General features: G+C 40.7%; 4 protein-coding genes across 7 annotated transcripts; all 4 read left to right on the forward strand.

Moving 5' to 3' along the window:
• Positions 1-2: 2 nt before the first annotated feature.
• Positions 3-2,891, forward strand: LOC135339492 (uncharacterized). Its single transcript, XM_064535616.1, has 10 exons — positions 3-156; positions 219-308; positions 432-522; positions 947-1,365; positions 1,496-1,570; positions 1,657-1,747; positions 1,798-2,108; positions 2,159-2,233; positions 2,368-2,437; positions 2,492-2,891. The coding sequence occupies exons 1-10, from the start codon at positions 57-59 to the stop codon at positions 2,775-2,777; spliced, it is 1,608 nt and encodes a 535-aa protein (XP_064391686.1). The 5' UTR covers positions 3-56; the 3' UTR covers positions 2,778-2,891.
• A 160-nt stretch (positions 2,892-3,051) lies between these two features.
• Positions 3,052-5,301, forward strand: LOC135339494 (uncharacterized). 2 transcript variants are annotated; one of them, XM_064535618.1, is made up of 10 exons: positions 3,052-3,219; positions 3,273-3,362; positions 3,460-3,550; positions 3,649-3,818; positions 3,868-3,945; positions 4,043-4,130; positions 4,181-4,497; positions 4,549-4,623; positions 4,791-4,860; positions 4,908-5,301. In XM_064535618.1, exons 1-10 carry the CDS (start codon positions 3,120-3,122, stop codon positions 5,176-5,178), a joined length of 1,350 nt encoding a protein of 449 aa, XP_064391688.1. In that variant the 5' UTR covers positions 3,052-3,119; the 3' UTR covers positions 5,179-5,301. The 2 variants fall into 2 exon arrangements, with proteins under 2 accessions (XP_064391688.1, XP_064391689.1); XM_064535619.1 differs by having other exon boundaries at positions 4,919-5,047.
• Positions 5,302-5,426: 125 nt separating this feature from the next.
• Positions 5,427-10,337, forward strand: LOC135339485 (uncharacterized). Of its 3 annotated transcripts, none has more exons than XM_064535597.1 (22): positions 5,427-5,692; positions 5,762-5,848; positions 5,958-6,030; positions 6,084-6,397; positions 6,450-6,524; positions 6,655-6,724; positions 6,773-6,915; positions 6,965-7,045; positions 7,139-7,229; positions 7,289-7,440; positions 7,491-7,574; positions 7,659-7,749; positions 8,284-8,561; positions 8,612-8,680; positions 8,862-8,931; positions 8,980-9,164; positions 9,228-9,296; positions 9,357-9,426; positions 9,483-9,670; positions 9,741-9,827; positions 9,877-9,946; positions 9,995-10,337. In XM_064535597.1, exons 1-22 carry the CDS (start codon positions 5,590-5,592, stop codon positions 10,245-10,247), a joined length of 2,703 nt encoding a protein of 900 aa, XP_064391667.1. In that variant the 5' UTR covers positions 5,427-5,589; the 3' UTR covers positions 10,248-10,337. The 3 variants fall into 3 exon arrangements, with proteins under 3 accessions (XP_064391667.1, XP_064391669.1, XP_064391668.1); XM_064535599.1 differs by having other exon boundaries at positions 9,741-9,806; XM_064535598.1 differs by having other exon boundaries at positions 5,961-6,030.
• A 2,093-nt stretch (positions 10,338-12,430) lies between these two features.
• On the forward strand, positions 12,431-13,663 carry LOC135339501 (uncharacterized). The gene is made up of 5 exons (XM_064535629.1): positions 12,431-12,541; positions 12,592-12,878; positions 12,937-13,011; positions 13,143-13,212; positions 13,269-13,663. Exons 2-5 carry the CDS (start codon positions 12,710-12,712, stop codon positions 13,543-13,545), a joined length of 591 nt encoding a protein of 196 aa, XP_064391699.1. The 5' UTR covers positions 12,431-12,541; positions 12,592-12,709; the 3' UTR covers positions 13,546-13,663.
• Positions 13,664-14,232: the final 569 nt, after the last annotated feature.

The raw sequence follows: 14,232 nt of genomic DNA on the forward strand, positions 1-14,232 counted from the left end.
AAAGCTTTTCCCTGTAACGATTAGTACCAAATCCGCATGGCAGACACAAATTAAAGATGATGCCAGGTTCAAAAATAGTTCTTCCAAGCTCTAATGCTGATGATTATACTACAACAGCTCTTCATAGCATCGTGTCACGTATTGTGAACCCTACAAGTAAGCTTCTGAGTCCATCCCCTTCTCGCTACAGAGCTAAACATTCTCTTGACTACCTGCAGGTGTGAAGGGTAGAAGCAGCAAAGAAATCTACAAGATTGAGAATTGTCCGAGTTGGTGGCCAAATGATGTGCTGTTTTCTCCTGTGTTAGGTATAATTAGATCATAGATTATCTATGGATACGTATTTTAATATAGTCGGAGCACAGTGCTACCAGTAGATCTTTCACGGCAGATATAATTATGTCCAATATTTGTTTGTTGTTTGTCTGTAGTGCCCAAGGCTGTCACGAATGGTATCACTTCTATACACTGGAGAAAGATTTTGGCAGCTTTCTTGGAGAAATGTCCTGAGCAGTACACAATGTAAGTTTTATTCAAAGCACCGCAACCTCGGTGCACATGCTTGATTTGCATTTTAAACGAAGAAATGGTGCAAGAGAGTGGAAAACCTTAAGAAGTGTGCTAAAAGTTCAAAGTCCATAATTAATGGCTGCAGCTCTTTCCTCACACTTTTAGCTACCGTTCTAGTGCAGAGCTAACTCCTAAGTAGAATAGAACGAGTCTTCAACGTATGCAAAATTAGCCATAACTCGAACTAAGCATTATTTTGTAAATCCATGCACTACTTACAATGTAAGAAAACAACGTGACTATAGAAGCTCTTAGTTGCCTTTCATTTATCATTGAGCAGCTGCAGTAGTCTATACACACACAAACACACTACTGTACACCTTGCTGCCAGGCATAATTTAATACAGATATATGTATGTTGTATCATCACTCACAGATCACCTCCAGTTGATCAGCAAAACTCTGCCTCGGCTGATCTACCAGAATACCCACTGCTTGGTACAAAGAGAGCCAGGATGATGCCAGGCTCAAAGATAGTTCTTTCAAGAGAAATTTCTTCCAATCAGCAAAACTCTGCCTTGACAGTTGAAACTGACCAACCAGAAGACCCTGCAGTTGGTACAAAGAGAGCCAGGATAATGCCAGGCTTAAAGATAGTTCTTCCAAGAGAAATTTCTTCCAATCAGCAAAACTCTGCCTCGACAGTTGAAACTGACCAACCAGAAGACCCTGCAGTTGGTACAAAGAGAGCCAGGATAATGCCAGGCTCAAAGATAGTTCTTCCAAGCTCTAATGTTGAGGAATATTCTGGACTCATTCTCCGTGGCACAATTGCAGGCATTGTGAACCCTAAAGGTACGTGTGTCTGTTTGTAGTTTAGCTATCCCACCAAGCGTTGAAGAAAACTGTAACGGCTTGATCTGTTTTTGTTGTTGCAATTATTTTATCTCGATCGAGAAAAGTATACTGGACGAATTTCTTGTAGGCATCAGAAACTTCTACACAAAGGATAATTGTCCAAGTTGGTGGCCAAAAGATGTGGTGTTCACTCCTGTGACAGGTATGGTCAGAAGTGCACAGCCTAACAATAGATGTTTGCAAAATTATTGCTAGGCTAATCAAAATCGTGTCATTGTGTGTTTTTAGGGCCCAAGGCTATCGCAAATGGCATCACTATTGGACACCAGAGAAAGATTATGGCAGCTTTCTTGGAGAAATGTCCGGAGCAGTACACAATGTAAGGTTTGATGCAAATCGATGTATTTGATTATACCCTTTTCCTCACAGATCTCCCAGGAAACGGCTACTCTATCCCACCTCTTCCCCACAAAGTTCCTCTGAAAGTTCCTCACTCGTTGGTGATAAGCAACCAGTAAGAGAAGTCAGCCCACAAAGTTCCTCTGAAAGTGATCAAGAAGAGCCTGTAGGAATGAACCAAACACCACCTACTGGAGCTTATCGTACCCGATCAGTTGGAGCCACAATCAGCACTGCTGCACAACATGCAAGCCCAAAGCTTATCCTACCCAGCTCTTGTGCAAATGACTATCATCAAAGTGGTCTCACTTCGCTAATTCGAAACATTTTAAACCCCAAAGGTAGGTCGTTTGTGTTGTCCTATAACCATTGACATGAATGTTCTTTGTAGGGCGACACTTCATATACTCCAGTGCTAATTGTCCCAGCTGGTGGCCGACTGATGTACCATTCATTAGGACGGAAGGTTCACAGCAGTACATAATTATGCGTAAATGTCAAAGGAAACCATTGTTTTAGTTCAAAATTAATATTTTGCACTGCCCAGAAAAGAGACCCTAAGATCTATAGAAGTGCCTCGGGTACAAATCTTTTTTACAGATATGGAAACTAAAGACAGGAGAAAAGTACTGACAGCTTTTCTGAAGAAATGCCCTGACCAGTACACAATGTAAGTAATGTCCATCAGGTTACAGATTAATATGTGTTGCATCATTGCTCACAGATCACCTCCTGTTGGTCAGCAAAACTCTGCCTCGATAGTTGAAACTAACCAACCAGAAGACACCATCATTGATGTACAAATGGAATCTGATGCTGAATCTGATGCTAGCATACCAAGTGACCCGGAAGACCTGGTGAATAGTCTAGAGCAGCACCTTCTGGATTCTAGGAAAAGAATACTCGAGGCTGAGAGGAAAGTTGAGGAGCTGACGGAAGAAGTCAAACGTCTCAGAGAAGAAAGGAAGTATATAGGTTCTATTGTGAAACGATCACGACTCCATCACTAGCACTAGTGTTTAGTCCTCATACCTAACTGTCCATTTATTAATTGTACATTGTGGTCACCTTGCCCGTCATTCATCCACTGTGCATTCAGTCTTATTGTAATTATATCACATTTCTTGGTTTCATCCCTGTACATACTCAGAAAATGGACATTAAAATTAAAAAATTATGCGTAACTGTTCTATCTATACAATTGTGTAAGGTGAACTTTCCAGCTTAAAAAAAAAAAAAAAAAAAAAAAAAAACTTTCCAGCTTTTATGTATAACGATTAGTACCAGCATAGAAAGAGGTATGTCCACGTGTTCAAGTAGTACAGTACAAGTGCAGTCGGCCAGGAGAAAAGATGATGCCAAGCTCAAAGATAGTTCTTCCAAGCTCTGATGCTGAGGAATATAATGGAATTATGCTTCGTAGCACGATTTCCCGTATTGTGAACCCTACACGTAAGCTTCTAATTCCATTCTCGTATGCTACAGACCTAAAAAAAATCTCGCAGGTGCAAAAGGTGTATACGGCAGAGAAATCTACAAGAGTGAGAATTGTCCAAGTTGGTGGCCAAATGATGTGCTGTTTTCTCCTGCGTTCGGTATAATTAGATAGTCAGAAGTGTACCTAACTACACGGCTAGGCTAGCAATATTAAAGTCCTGCTAGATCTAAAAATGTATTGCAAATTAAATGTAGGGCCCAATGCTGAAACGAATGGTATCGCTCTTGTACGCCTGAGAAAGGTATTGGCAGCTTTCTTGGAGAAATGTCCTGAGCAGTACACAATGTAAGTGTGGATTAGTTGCGCTGTACGTCATACAGATGTTTGTATGTGCTGTATTAGAATATATACTCATGGTGGTTTAATTATACTCACATGTACAGATCACCTCCAGTTGATCAGCAAAACTCTGCCTTGACAGAATACCCTGCAGTTGGTACAAAGAGAGCCAGGATGATGCCAGGCTCAAAGATAGTTTTTCCAAGCTCTGATGTTAAGGAATATTCTGGAAACATTCTTCAGAGCGTAATGTTACGTATTGCAAACTCTAAAGGTATGATTCTATTTAGCTACAGTCCGAAATTTCTTAGAGTTTCGTGTAGGTTGGGGCAAAAACTTCTACACAAGTGACAATTGCCCAAGTTGGTGGCCAAAAGATGTGGTGTTTGCTCCTATGACAGGTATGTACTCTCAGAAGTACACACGTGTGTGCAGAGTTTGTTGCTTGGTAACTATATAATGCATGTCCATTGTGTTGTTGTTGTTATTGATCTTTAGGGCACAGATCTATTGGTATTGTCACTAGTGTACACCGGAGAAAGGTACTGGCAGCTTTCTTGGAGAAATGTCCTGAGCAGTACACAATGTAAGTTTTATACAAATTGTATTTATTTATACCCATGGATTTCCTCACAGATCACATATGACTTGGGTACTCAATCCCCCCTCTTCCCCACTCGTTGGTGTTAAGCAACCAGTAAGAGAAGTCAGCCCACAAAGTTCCTCTGAAAGTTACTACTCTGAAAGTTCCTCTGAAAGTTCCTCTGAAAGTGATCAAGAAGAGCCTGACCAAACACCACCTACTAGAGCTAATCGTACCCGATCAGTTGGAGCCACAATCAGCACTGCTTCACAACATGCAAGCCCAAAGCTTATCCTACCCAGCTCTTATGTAAATGACTACTCTCAACTTGGTCTCATTTCACTAATTAGAAAGATTTTAAATGCCAAAGGTAAAATCGTTTGTGTTGTCCTATAACCACTGACATGAATGTTCTTTGCAGGGAGAAAATTTAAGTACTCCAACGCTAATTGTCCCAGCTGGTGGCCGACTGATGTACCATTCATTAAGGCGGAAGGTATACACAGCATTCAGTATGTGTACGGAATTTGTATGTGTAAACCACTGTTTTACTAAGGAGTACAAATGTGTTTCACTGCCCAGAAAAGAGACCCTAAGGTCTATAGAACTGCCTCGGGTACAAATCTAAAAGTTTCTCTCATTATAGTGTAACTGCTTCTTCAGGTATGAAAGCCAAGGACAGGGCAAAAGTACTGACAGCTTTTCTGAACAAATGTCCTGAGCAGTACACAATGTAAGTGTGAACAATCAAGCTATTATTATGTGTTTAATGGCTCACAGATTACCTCCAGTTGATCAGCAAAACTCTACCTCGACAGTTGAAACTGACCAACCAGAAGATACAGTTGATACGTATAAAGATAGGTCTGATGAATCTGATAGTGACCCCGAAGATCTGGTGAATAGTCTAGAGCAGCACCTTCTGGATTCTAGAAAAAGAAGGCTCGAGGCTGAGAGGAAAGTTGAGGAGCTGACGGAAGAAATCGAACGTCTCAAAGAAGAAAGGAAGTTCATAGGTTCTATTGTGAAACGATCACGACTCCATCACTAGTGTTTAGTCCCTCATCCTCATTGTCCTCATACCTAACTGTCCATTTATTAATTAAAGATCATTTTGTCACCTTCTTATCATTTATAGCACAATGCAGTTGTATTATCACACTTGCCAGTTTAATTTTGAGTACAACAAGGTCGGACGTGACTGATGACTATGCAACCCTGTGGAGGCCTGTAATCGAAGCTAGCTATACTAGTCTTTCGGAGCCTCGAGGTATAATTATTTCAAGATTTACCCTGTTCAAAGCTTTTCCCTGTAACGATTAGTACCAGGTCTTTCCAGCTATGGAGATCCGAGAGTCCGATAGATCGAAAGTACATGTAGCGCCCTGTACTGTCTAGTTAAGTTGGGCAGTGAGATTGATTAAGGTCCACGTGTGGCTTTGAACGAGTGCATGCTGCCAAGATGATGCCAGGCTCAAGGATAGTTATTATTCCAAGCTCTGATGTTGGGGAATATTCTAGAAATATGCTTCGTAACACAATTTCACATATTGTGAACCCTACACGTAAGCTTCTGATTACACTCCCTTCTTGCTACAGAGCTAAACATTCTCTTGACTACTACTATACTACAGATGCAAAGGGTGGAGGCAGCAGAGAAATCTACAAGAGTGAGAATTGTCCAAGTTGGTGGCCAAAAGATGTGCTGTTTTCTTCTGCAGGTATAATTTATAGCCACAGACTAGACTAGTCACACAGTACACAACTTACAATAGATTTCTTGCTAAAATACTATGCGTGTCATAATGATTGTTTTTTTGGGGCCCAAAGTAGGTATCACTGCTGAACACCAGAGAAAGGTACTGGCAACTTTCCTGGAGAAATGTCCTGAGCAGTACATAATGTAAGTTTTATGCAAATTGATGTACGTATTTCATTATGCCCTTTTCCTCACAGATCACCCGGGGCTTGGCTACTCAATCCCACCTCTTCCCCACTCGTTGGTAATAAGCAACCAGTAAGAGAAGTCAGCCCACGAAGTTCCTCTGAAAGTTTCTCTGAAAGTTTCTCTGAAAGTTTCTCTGAAAGTGATCAAGAAGAGCCTGTAGGAATGAACCAAACACCACCTACTGGAGCTAATCATACCCAATCAGTTGTCAGCACTGCTGCACAACATGCAAGCCCAAAGCTTATCATACCCAGCTCTTATGTAAATGGCTACTCTCAACCTAGTCTTATTTCGCTAATTCAAAAGATTTTAAACCCCGAACGTAAGTCGTTTGTGTTGTCATATACAAACGCTAATATGAATGTATTTTACAGGGCGACACTTCATATACTCCAGTGCTAATTGTCCCAGCTGGTGGCCGACTGATATACCATTCACTAGGGCAGAAGGTATACACAGCTTTCAGTATACGTACGGTATTTATATGATGTGTGTAAACGTCAAATGTTTTCCATGTTCTATACACTGACCAGAAATAGAGACCCTAAGGTCTGCTCCAATACTTCTCTCACTATTCAGATATGAAAGCTAAGGACAGGAGAAGAGTGCTGACATCTTTTCTAAGGAAATGTTCTGACCAGTACACAATGTAAGTAATGCCCATCAGTTTACAGATATTAATCTGTGTTGCTCACAGATCACCTCCAGTTGATCAGCAAAACTCTACAAAAAAAGGCAGGATGATGCCAAGCTCAAAAATAGTTCTTACAAGCTCTAATGCTGAGGAATATTATGGAAACGTTCTTCAGAGCATAATTTCACGTATTTTGAACCCGGAAGGTATGATTCTATTTAGCTACAGGCCTAAATTTCCTTGAGTTTCTTGTAGGTCTGAACGGCATATACGTCTACATGAGTGACAATTGCCCAACTTGGTGGCCAAAAGATGTGGCGTTTTCTCCTATGACAGGTATTATACCAAAACAGCTCAACAAGTATAATTATGTTCAAAATTCGTTGCTATAGTGCTAATCATTATCATTTCCATGTTGTGTGTTTTTAGGGCCCAAGGCTATCGCAAATGGTATCACAGTTGCACACCGGAGAAAGGTATTGGCAGCTTTCCTGGAGAAATGTCCTGACCAGTACATAATGTAAGTGTGGATAGCCACGCTCTTACAGATATTAATGTGTGTTACATCATTGCTCACAGATCACCTCCAGTTGATCAGCAAAACTCTGCAGTTGGTACAAAGAGAGCCAGGATGATATCAGGCTCAAAGATAGTTCTTCCAAGCTCTGATGTTTATGAATATTCTGGAAAAATCATTCGGAGCACCATTTCACGCATTGTGAACCCTGAAGGTGCATGTGTATGATTGTAGTTTAGCTACAGTACGTTGACTTTCTTGTAGGTCAAAATAGCGAAAACTTCTACACGAGTGATAACTGTCCAAGTTGGTGGCCAAAAGATGTGGCGTTTACTGCTGAGACATGTGGTCAGAAGTGCACAGCCTAACAGTAGATATGTGCAAAATTCTTGTCTATAGGCTAATCATAATCATGTCATTGTGTGTATTTAGGGTCCACGGCTGCCACAAATCGTATCACTCTTGTACACCAGGGAAAGATTTTGGCAGCTTTTTTGGAGAAATGTCCGGAACAGTACACAATGTAAGTTTTATGCAAATTGATGTACAGTTGTCCAGAGCAAATAAGGCATAGCAAAACCACAATAATCCTTTTAAGGTACTCAGCTATGAATATCATCATGCATGCTACTAGACTAGGTGGCTGACTTTTCTTCATACAAGTATTTGGGTTTGCTCTGTAAAGAGTCCTTACTTGTTATTCTGCATGGGCACTGTAGTTACAGAGCAACAAAATCCCATACCATAGCCGGAAACCATTGGTCTTTTCTCTCCTACCCGATTACCCATTTATAACAATTTTACTGTTCTATTAATTAATCACCACAAAACCACCCGATATATTTGGATATGTTGTAGCTTTAATATTCACATACACAATGGTATCAGCATAATTGTCTAAAAATGTTCCAATCATAAGATATTTACATTTATAAGTACACAACAGCATAATTATTATGATATTCATAGCTGACTTCCTTATAAAGATAACTGTGGTTTTACTATTAACTTGCTCTGGACAACTATTGTGCAAACCACTGTATCATTTTCCTCACAGATCTCCCAGGAAACAGATACTCTATCCCACCTCTTCCCCACTCGTTGGTGATAAGCAACCAATAAGAGAAGTCAGCCCACAAAGTTCCTCTGAAAGTGATTATGTAGGAATGAACCAAACACCACCTACTGGAGCTTATCGTACTCAATCAGTTGGAGCCACAATCAGCACTGCTGCACAACATGCAAGCCCAAAGCTTATCCTACCCAGCTCTTGTGCAAATGACTACTCTCAAATTGGTCTTATTTCGCTAATTCGAAAAATTTTAAATCCCCAACGTAAGTCGTTTGTGTTGTCCTATATCCACTGACATGAAGATTTTTTGCAGGGCGAAAGTTCATGTACGCTAATTGTCCCAGCTGGTGGCCGACTGATATACCATTCACTAGGGCGGAAGGTATACACAGCTTTCAGTATGCGTACAGTATTTATATGATGTGTCAAAAACGTCAAAAGAAAACCACAATTTTACTAAAGAGTATAACAAACACTGACGGGAAATAGAGACTCTAAGGGTCTATATAGAACTACCTCAGGTACAAATCCAACAGTTTCTCGCTATACACTCTATTTTACAGATATGATAGCTAAAGACAGGAGAAAAGTACTGACAGCTTTCCTGGAGAAATGTCCTGACCAGTACACAATGTAAGTAATGCCCATCAGGTTACAGATATTAATGTGTGTTGCTCACAGATCACCTCCAGTTGATCAGCAAAACTCTGCCTCGATAGTTGAAACTGACCAACCAGAAGACCCTGCAGTTGATACAAAGAGAGCCTGGATGCCAGGCTCAAAGATAGTTCTTCCAAGCTCTGATATTGATGAATACACTGGAAACGCTCTTCGTAGCACCGTGTCACATATTGTGAACCCTACCCGTAAGCTTTTGAGTCTATTTCCTACCTGATCTAGCTAGCTATAGAACTATTAATATAATACAGGTGGGAAGGGTCTGCTTAGTAATAAATGTCCAAGTTGGTGGCCAAAAGATGTGGTGTTTCCTTCGTCAGGTATGAGCACATAGCCTATATATATATATATATAGATTTTGCAAAATCTGTCATTTATAGAGCGCAAGGCAGTAAATTTGAGAAAGATTTTGGCAGCTTTTTTGAAGAAATGCCCTGACCAGTACACAATGTAAGTAATGCCCATCAGTTTAAAGATATTAATGTGTGTTGCATCATTGCTCACAGATCACCTCCAGCTGATCAGCAAAAGTCTGCCTCGGAAGTTGAAACTGACCAACCAGAAGACCCTGCAGTTGGTACAAAGAGAGCCAGGATGATGCCAGGCTCAAAGATAGTTCTTCCAAGCTCTGATGCTGATGAATATACTGCAACAGCTCTTCGTACAACCGTGTCACATATTGTGAACCCTACAAGTAAGCTTCTGATTCCATCCCCTATATATAGTAGTATACAGAGCAAAAAAATTCTCTTGACTACCTGCAGGTTTGAAGGGTGGAAGCGGCAGAGAAATGTTCAAGAGGGAGAATTGTCCAAGTTGGTGGCCAAAAGGTGTGGTGTTTCCTTCGTCAGGTAATGAGCACATGCCTATATATTATCCAAAATCTGTCGTTTATTTTAGGGCGCAAGACAGCAAATTTGAGAAAGATTTTGGCAGCTTTTCTGGAGAAATGCCCTGAGCAGTACACAATGTAAGTAATGCCTATCAGTTTACAGATATTATTGTGTGTTGCTCACAGATCACCTCCAGTTGATCAGCAAAACTCTGCCTCGACAGTTGAAACTGACCAACCAGAACACCCCATCGTTGATGTACAAATGAATGCTAATGAATCTGATGCTAGCATAACAAGTGACCCCGAAGACCTGTTGAATAGTCTAGAGCAGCACCTTCTGGATTCTAGGAAAAGAAGGCTTGAGGCTGAGAAGAAAGTTGAGGAGCTGACAGAAGAAGTCAAACGTCTCAGAAAAGAAAGAAACTTTCTATTGTGAAACAATCATGACTCCATCACTAGCCTCATTATCCTCATACCAATATATAATAAAAAAAATTATTTAAAATTAAAGATCACATTTTGGCCACCTTCTCGTCATTTATAGTATTTATCCACAGTGTAGTGCATTTGGTATTCGTAATTGTTATAGCAGTTTGTCACCTGACTCTAATGATGAACAATGATTGTTTCTATGGTTGCAACACTCTTTTCTTGTGTTAGTTTCGTTCTCCCCTTAGCCCTGTACTCATGATCATGCTGTCAGAAAATGGATATTAAAATACTGGGCATGATTTCAAGGTGAAAATTTAGCTGCCATGTATATAGACTAGTTATAACTTTAACGATTAGTACCAAGTATAGCTTTCAAAGTCTCTACGAGTACGTGCTTGCATGCAGCATCAGCAAACTCTTACGAACATCTTCTGAAAATATCTTTAGAGCATTTTGAATCCTGAATTCGAAGGTATGATTCTAAATATCTACAGGACAAAACACTTTGTGACTTCTTTGTAGAACTTTACTGGTCATCATCATGAACAATGTTGGCAGCTTTCTTTGAGAAATGTGATATAGCCTCACTCTTACAGATATTAATGTGTGGTGCATCATTGCTCACAGATCACCTCCCGTTGATCAGCAAAACTCTGCCTCGGCGGTTAGAACTGACCAACCAGAAGACCCTGCAGTTGGTACAAAGAAAGCCAGGATGATGTCAGGCTCAAAGATAGTTCTTCCAAGCTCTGATATTGAGGATTATTCTGGAATCATTCTCCGTGGCACAATTTCACGTATTGCGAACCCTGAAGGTACGTGTGTATAATTGTTTGTCAAGCCGAAATTTATGTGAGTTTCTTGTAGGTCGGAAGGGCAGGTTCTACATCAGTGATAATTGCCCAAGTTGGTGGCCAAAAGATGTGGCATTTTCCTCTATGACAGGTATGGTCAGAAGTGCACAGCCTAACAGTAGATATGATCTAGGCTAATTACGTAATTGTGTTTTAGGGCCCAAGGCTACTGGTATTGCCACTGCTGTAAACCAGAGAAATATATTGGAAGCTTTCTTGGAGAAATGTCCTGAGCAGTACACAATGTAAGTTTTATGCAGATTGATGTATTTGATTGTACCCTTAAGCTTTCCTCACAGATCACCCGGGGCGTGGCTACTCAATCCTACCTCTTCCCCACTCGTTGGTGATAAGCAACCAGTAAGAGAAGTCAGCCCACAAAGTTCCTCTGAAAGTGATCAAGAAGAGCCTGTAGGAATGAACCAAACACCACCTACTGGAGCTAATCGTACCCAATCAGTTGGAGCCACAATCAGCACTGCTGCGCAACATGCAAGCCCAAAGCTTATCCTGCCCAGCTCTTGTGCAAATGACTACTCTCAACTTGGTCTCATTTTTCTAATTCGAAACATTTTAAATCCCAAATGTAAGTCGTTTTTGTTGTCTTATAAACCACTAACATAAATGTTCTCTGCAGGGCGACACTTCATATGCTCCAGTGCTAATTGTCCCAGCTGGTGGCCGACTGATGTAACCTTCATTAAGGCGGAAGGTACACAGCTTTCAGTATGTTTGTTTGCGCACAGTGATGTGTGTAAACGTCAAAGGAAAATGACCAAAAATAGAACTGCCTCGGGTACAAATCTAAAGTTTCTCTTTTACAGATATGAAAGCTAAGGATAGGAGAAAAGTACTGACAGCTTTTCTAAAGAAATGTTCTGACCAGTACACAATGTAAGTAATGCCCATCAGGTTACAGATATTAATGTGTGTTGCATCATTGCTCACAGATCACCTCCAGTTGATCAGCAAAACTCTGCCTCAACAGTTGAAACTGACCAACCAGAAGACCCTGCAGTTGGTACAAAGAGAGCCCGGATATCAGGCTCAAAGATAGTTCTTCCAAGCTCTGATGTTTATGAATATTCTGGAAAAATCATTCGGAGCACCATTTCACGCATTGTGAACCCTGAAGGTGCATGTGTATGATTGTAGTTTAGCTACAGTACGTTGATTTGCTTGTAGGTCAAAATAGTGGAAACTTCTACACGAGTGATAACTGTCCAAGTTGGTGGCCAAAAGATGTGGCGTTCACTGCTGAGACATGTGGTCAGAAGTGCACAGCCTAACAGTAGATATGTGCAAAATTCTTGTCTATAGGCTAATCATAATCATGTCATTGTGTGTATTTAGGGTCCACGGCTGCCACAAATCGTATCACTCTTGTACACCAGGGAAAGATTTTGGCAGCTTTTTTGGAGAAATGTCCGGAACAGTACACAATGTAAGGTTTGATGCAAATTGATGTATTTGATTGTACCCTTTTCCTCACAGATCTCCCAGGAAACGGCTACCTAATGCCACCTTTTCCCCACTCGTTGGTGATAAGCAACCAGTAAAAGAAGTCAGCCCACAAAGTTCCTCTGAAAGTGATCAAGAAGAGCCTGTAGGAATGAACCAAACACCACCTACTAGAGCTAATCGTACCCGATCAGTTGGAGCCACAATCAGCACTGCTGCACAACATGCAAGCCCAAAGCTTATCCTACCCAGCTCTTGTGCAAATGACTACTCTCAACTTAGTCTCACTTCGCTACTTCAAAACATTTTAAATCCCAAACGTAAGTTGTTTGTGTTAATTGTCCTATACCCACTGACATGAATGTTCTTTGCATGCAGGGCGACACTTCATGTACTCCAGTGCTAATTGTCCCAGCTGGTGGCCGACTGATGTAACATTCATTAGGGCGAAACGTATACACAGCATTCAGTATTACATACAGTATTTATATAATGTGTGTAAACGTCTAATGTTTTCCATGTTCTATACACTGACCAGAAATAGAGACCCTAAGATCTGCTCCAATACTTCTCTCACTATTCAGATATGAAAGCTAAGGACAGGAGAAGAGTGCTGGCATCTTTTCTAAAGAAATGTCCTGACCAGTACACAATGTAAGTAATGCCCATCAGTTTACAGATATTAATGTGTGTTGCATCATTGCTCACAGATCACCTCAGCAAAACTCTGTCTCGACAGTTGAAATTGACCAACCAGAAGACACCATCATTGATGTACAAATGAATGAAGATAGTTCGAATGAATTAGATGAACAAAACATACCAAGTGACCCCGAAGACCTGGTGAATAGTCTAGAGCAGCGCCTTCTGGATTCTAGGAAAAGAAGGCTCGAGGCTGAGAGGAAAGTTGAGGAGCTGACTGAAGAAAACAAACGTCTCAGAGAAGAAAGGAAATGTATAGTGAAACGAATACCACTTCATCACTAGTGTTTAGCCCCTCGTGTGTAGCACCTCACTCTGATGATGGAACTCATTTATTTTATCAACTCATTTATCACTTGCGATTTTTGTTGTATAGTCTACTCTCTCATGATCATGCTGCCAGAATAATTATTGGCATTATAAAAAGTTTAATAGTACTTGGTTGATATGAATAATGATATGACTTGGTTACAGCATAGATAGAGTACTGGTTACAGCCTCCTTCACATACATGTATCTAGTCGACCTGAGGTACCTACATACAATGCGCATGTGCAGTATATAGTAATGGTCTGCTTTTATGATGTACAAGTAACACCATTAGCCTCGATCCCAGGCCACACTATCGTCGCGTTCCATGCTGATTAAAGTACGGCGGTATAGTGCGCATGTCCAAGTCCACGTGGCTTTGAGATGGAAGACAAGAAGATGATGCCCTCAAAGATAGTTCTTCCAAGCTCTGATGTCGATAAATATTCTTTAGATGCTCTGCGTAGCACAATAATAAGTATTGTGAACCCCGATTCATATACAGGTATTTGCTAGCTACATGCAACATTTCTTTGAGTTTTCTTGCAGCTAACAGGGCCAGAGAAATCTACAGAAGTGAGAATTGTCCAAGTTGGTGGCCAAAAGATGTGCTGTTTTCTCCTGTGAGAGGTATGTACACATTTTCCGATTTTATTCACTCTC

The sequence above is a fragment of the Halichondria panicea genome, chromosome 8, assembly GCF_963675165.1.
Source record: "Halichondria panicea chromosome 8, odHalPani1.1, whole genome shotgun sequence".
Taxonomy (NCBI): Eukaryota; Metazoa; Porifera; class Demospongiae; order Suberitida; family Halichondriidae; genus Halichondria; species Halichondria panicea.

What these genes read in the sequence shown, in the direction of transcription:
- LOC135339492 (XM_064535616.1), top strand. Translation starts at nt 57, where the DNA reads ATGATGCCAGGTTCAAAAATAGTTCTTCCAAGCTCTAATGCTGATGAT. An exon ending in GCTGTTTTCTCCTGTGTTAG is followed by an intron (nt 309 to 431) that starts GTATAATTAGAT and finishes GTTTGTCTGTAG; the next exon opens with TGCCCAAGGCTGTCACGAAT. An exon ending in ACCATTCATTAGGACGGAAG is followed by an intron (nt 2,234 to 2,367) that starts GTTCACAGCAGT and finishes TCTTTTTTACAG; the next exon opens with ATATGGAAACTAAAGACAGG.
- LOC135339494 (XM_064535618.1), top strand. Translation starts at nt 3,120, where the DNA reads ATGATGCCAAGCTCAAAGATAGTTCTTCCAAGCTCTGATGCTGAGGAA. An exon ending in TGTCCTGAGCAGTACACAAT is followed by an intron (nt 3,551 to 3,648) that starts GTAAGTGTGGAT and finishes TCACATGTACAG; the next exon opens with ATCACCTCCAGTTGATCAGC. An exon ending in TGTCCTGAGCAGTACACAAT is followed by an intron (nt 4,861 to 4,907) that starts GTAAGTGTGAAC and finishes AATGGCTCACAG; the next exon opens with ATTACCTCCAGTTGATCAGC.
- LOC135339485 (XM_064535597.1), top strand. Translation starts at nt 5,590, where the DNA reads ATGATGCCAGGCTCAAGGATAGTTATTATTCCAAGCTCTGATGTTGGG. An exon ending in AAAAATTTTAAATCCCCAAC is followed by an intron (nt 8,562 to 8,611) that starts GTAAGTCGTTTG and finishes GATTTTTTGCAG; the next exon opens with GGCGAAAGTTCATGTACGCT. An exon ending in TGCCCTGAGCAGTACACAAT is followed by an intron (nt 9,947 to 9,994) that starts GTAAGTAATGCC and finishes TGTTGCTCACAG; the next exon opens with ATCACCTCCAGTTGATCAGC.
- LOC135339501 (XM_064535629.1), top strand. Translation starts at nt 12,710, where the DNA reads ATGAACCAAACACCACCTACTAGAGCTAATCGTACCCGATCAGTTGGA. An exon ending in AAACATTTTAAATCCCAAAC is followed by an intron (nt 12,879 to 12,936) that starts GTAAGTTGTTTG and finishes CTTTGCATGCAG; the next exon opens with GGCGACACTTCATGTACTCC. An exon ending in TGTCCTGACCAGTACACAAT is followed by an intron (nt 13,213 to 13,268) that starts GTAAGTAATGCC and finishes CATTGCTCACAG; the next exon opens with ATCACCTCAGCAAAACTCTG.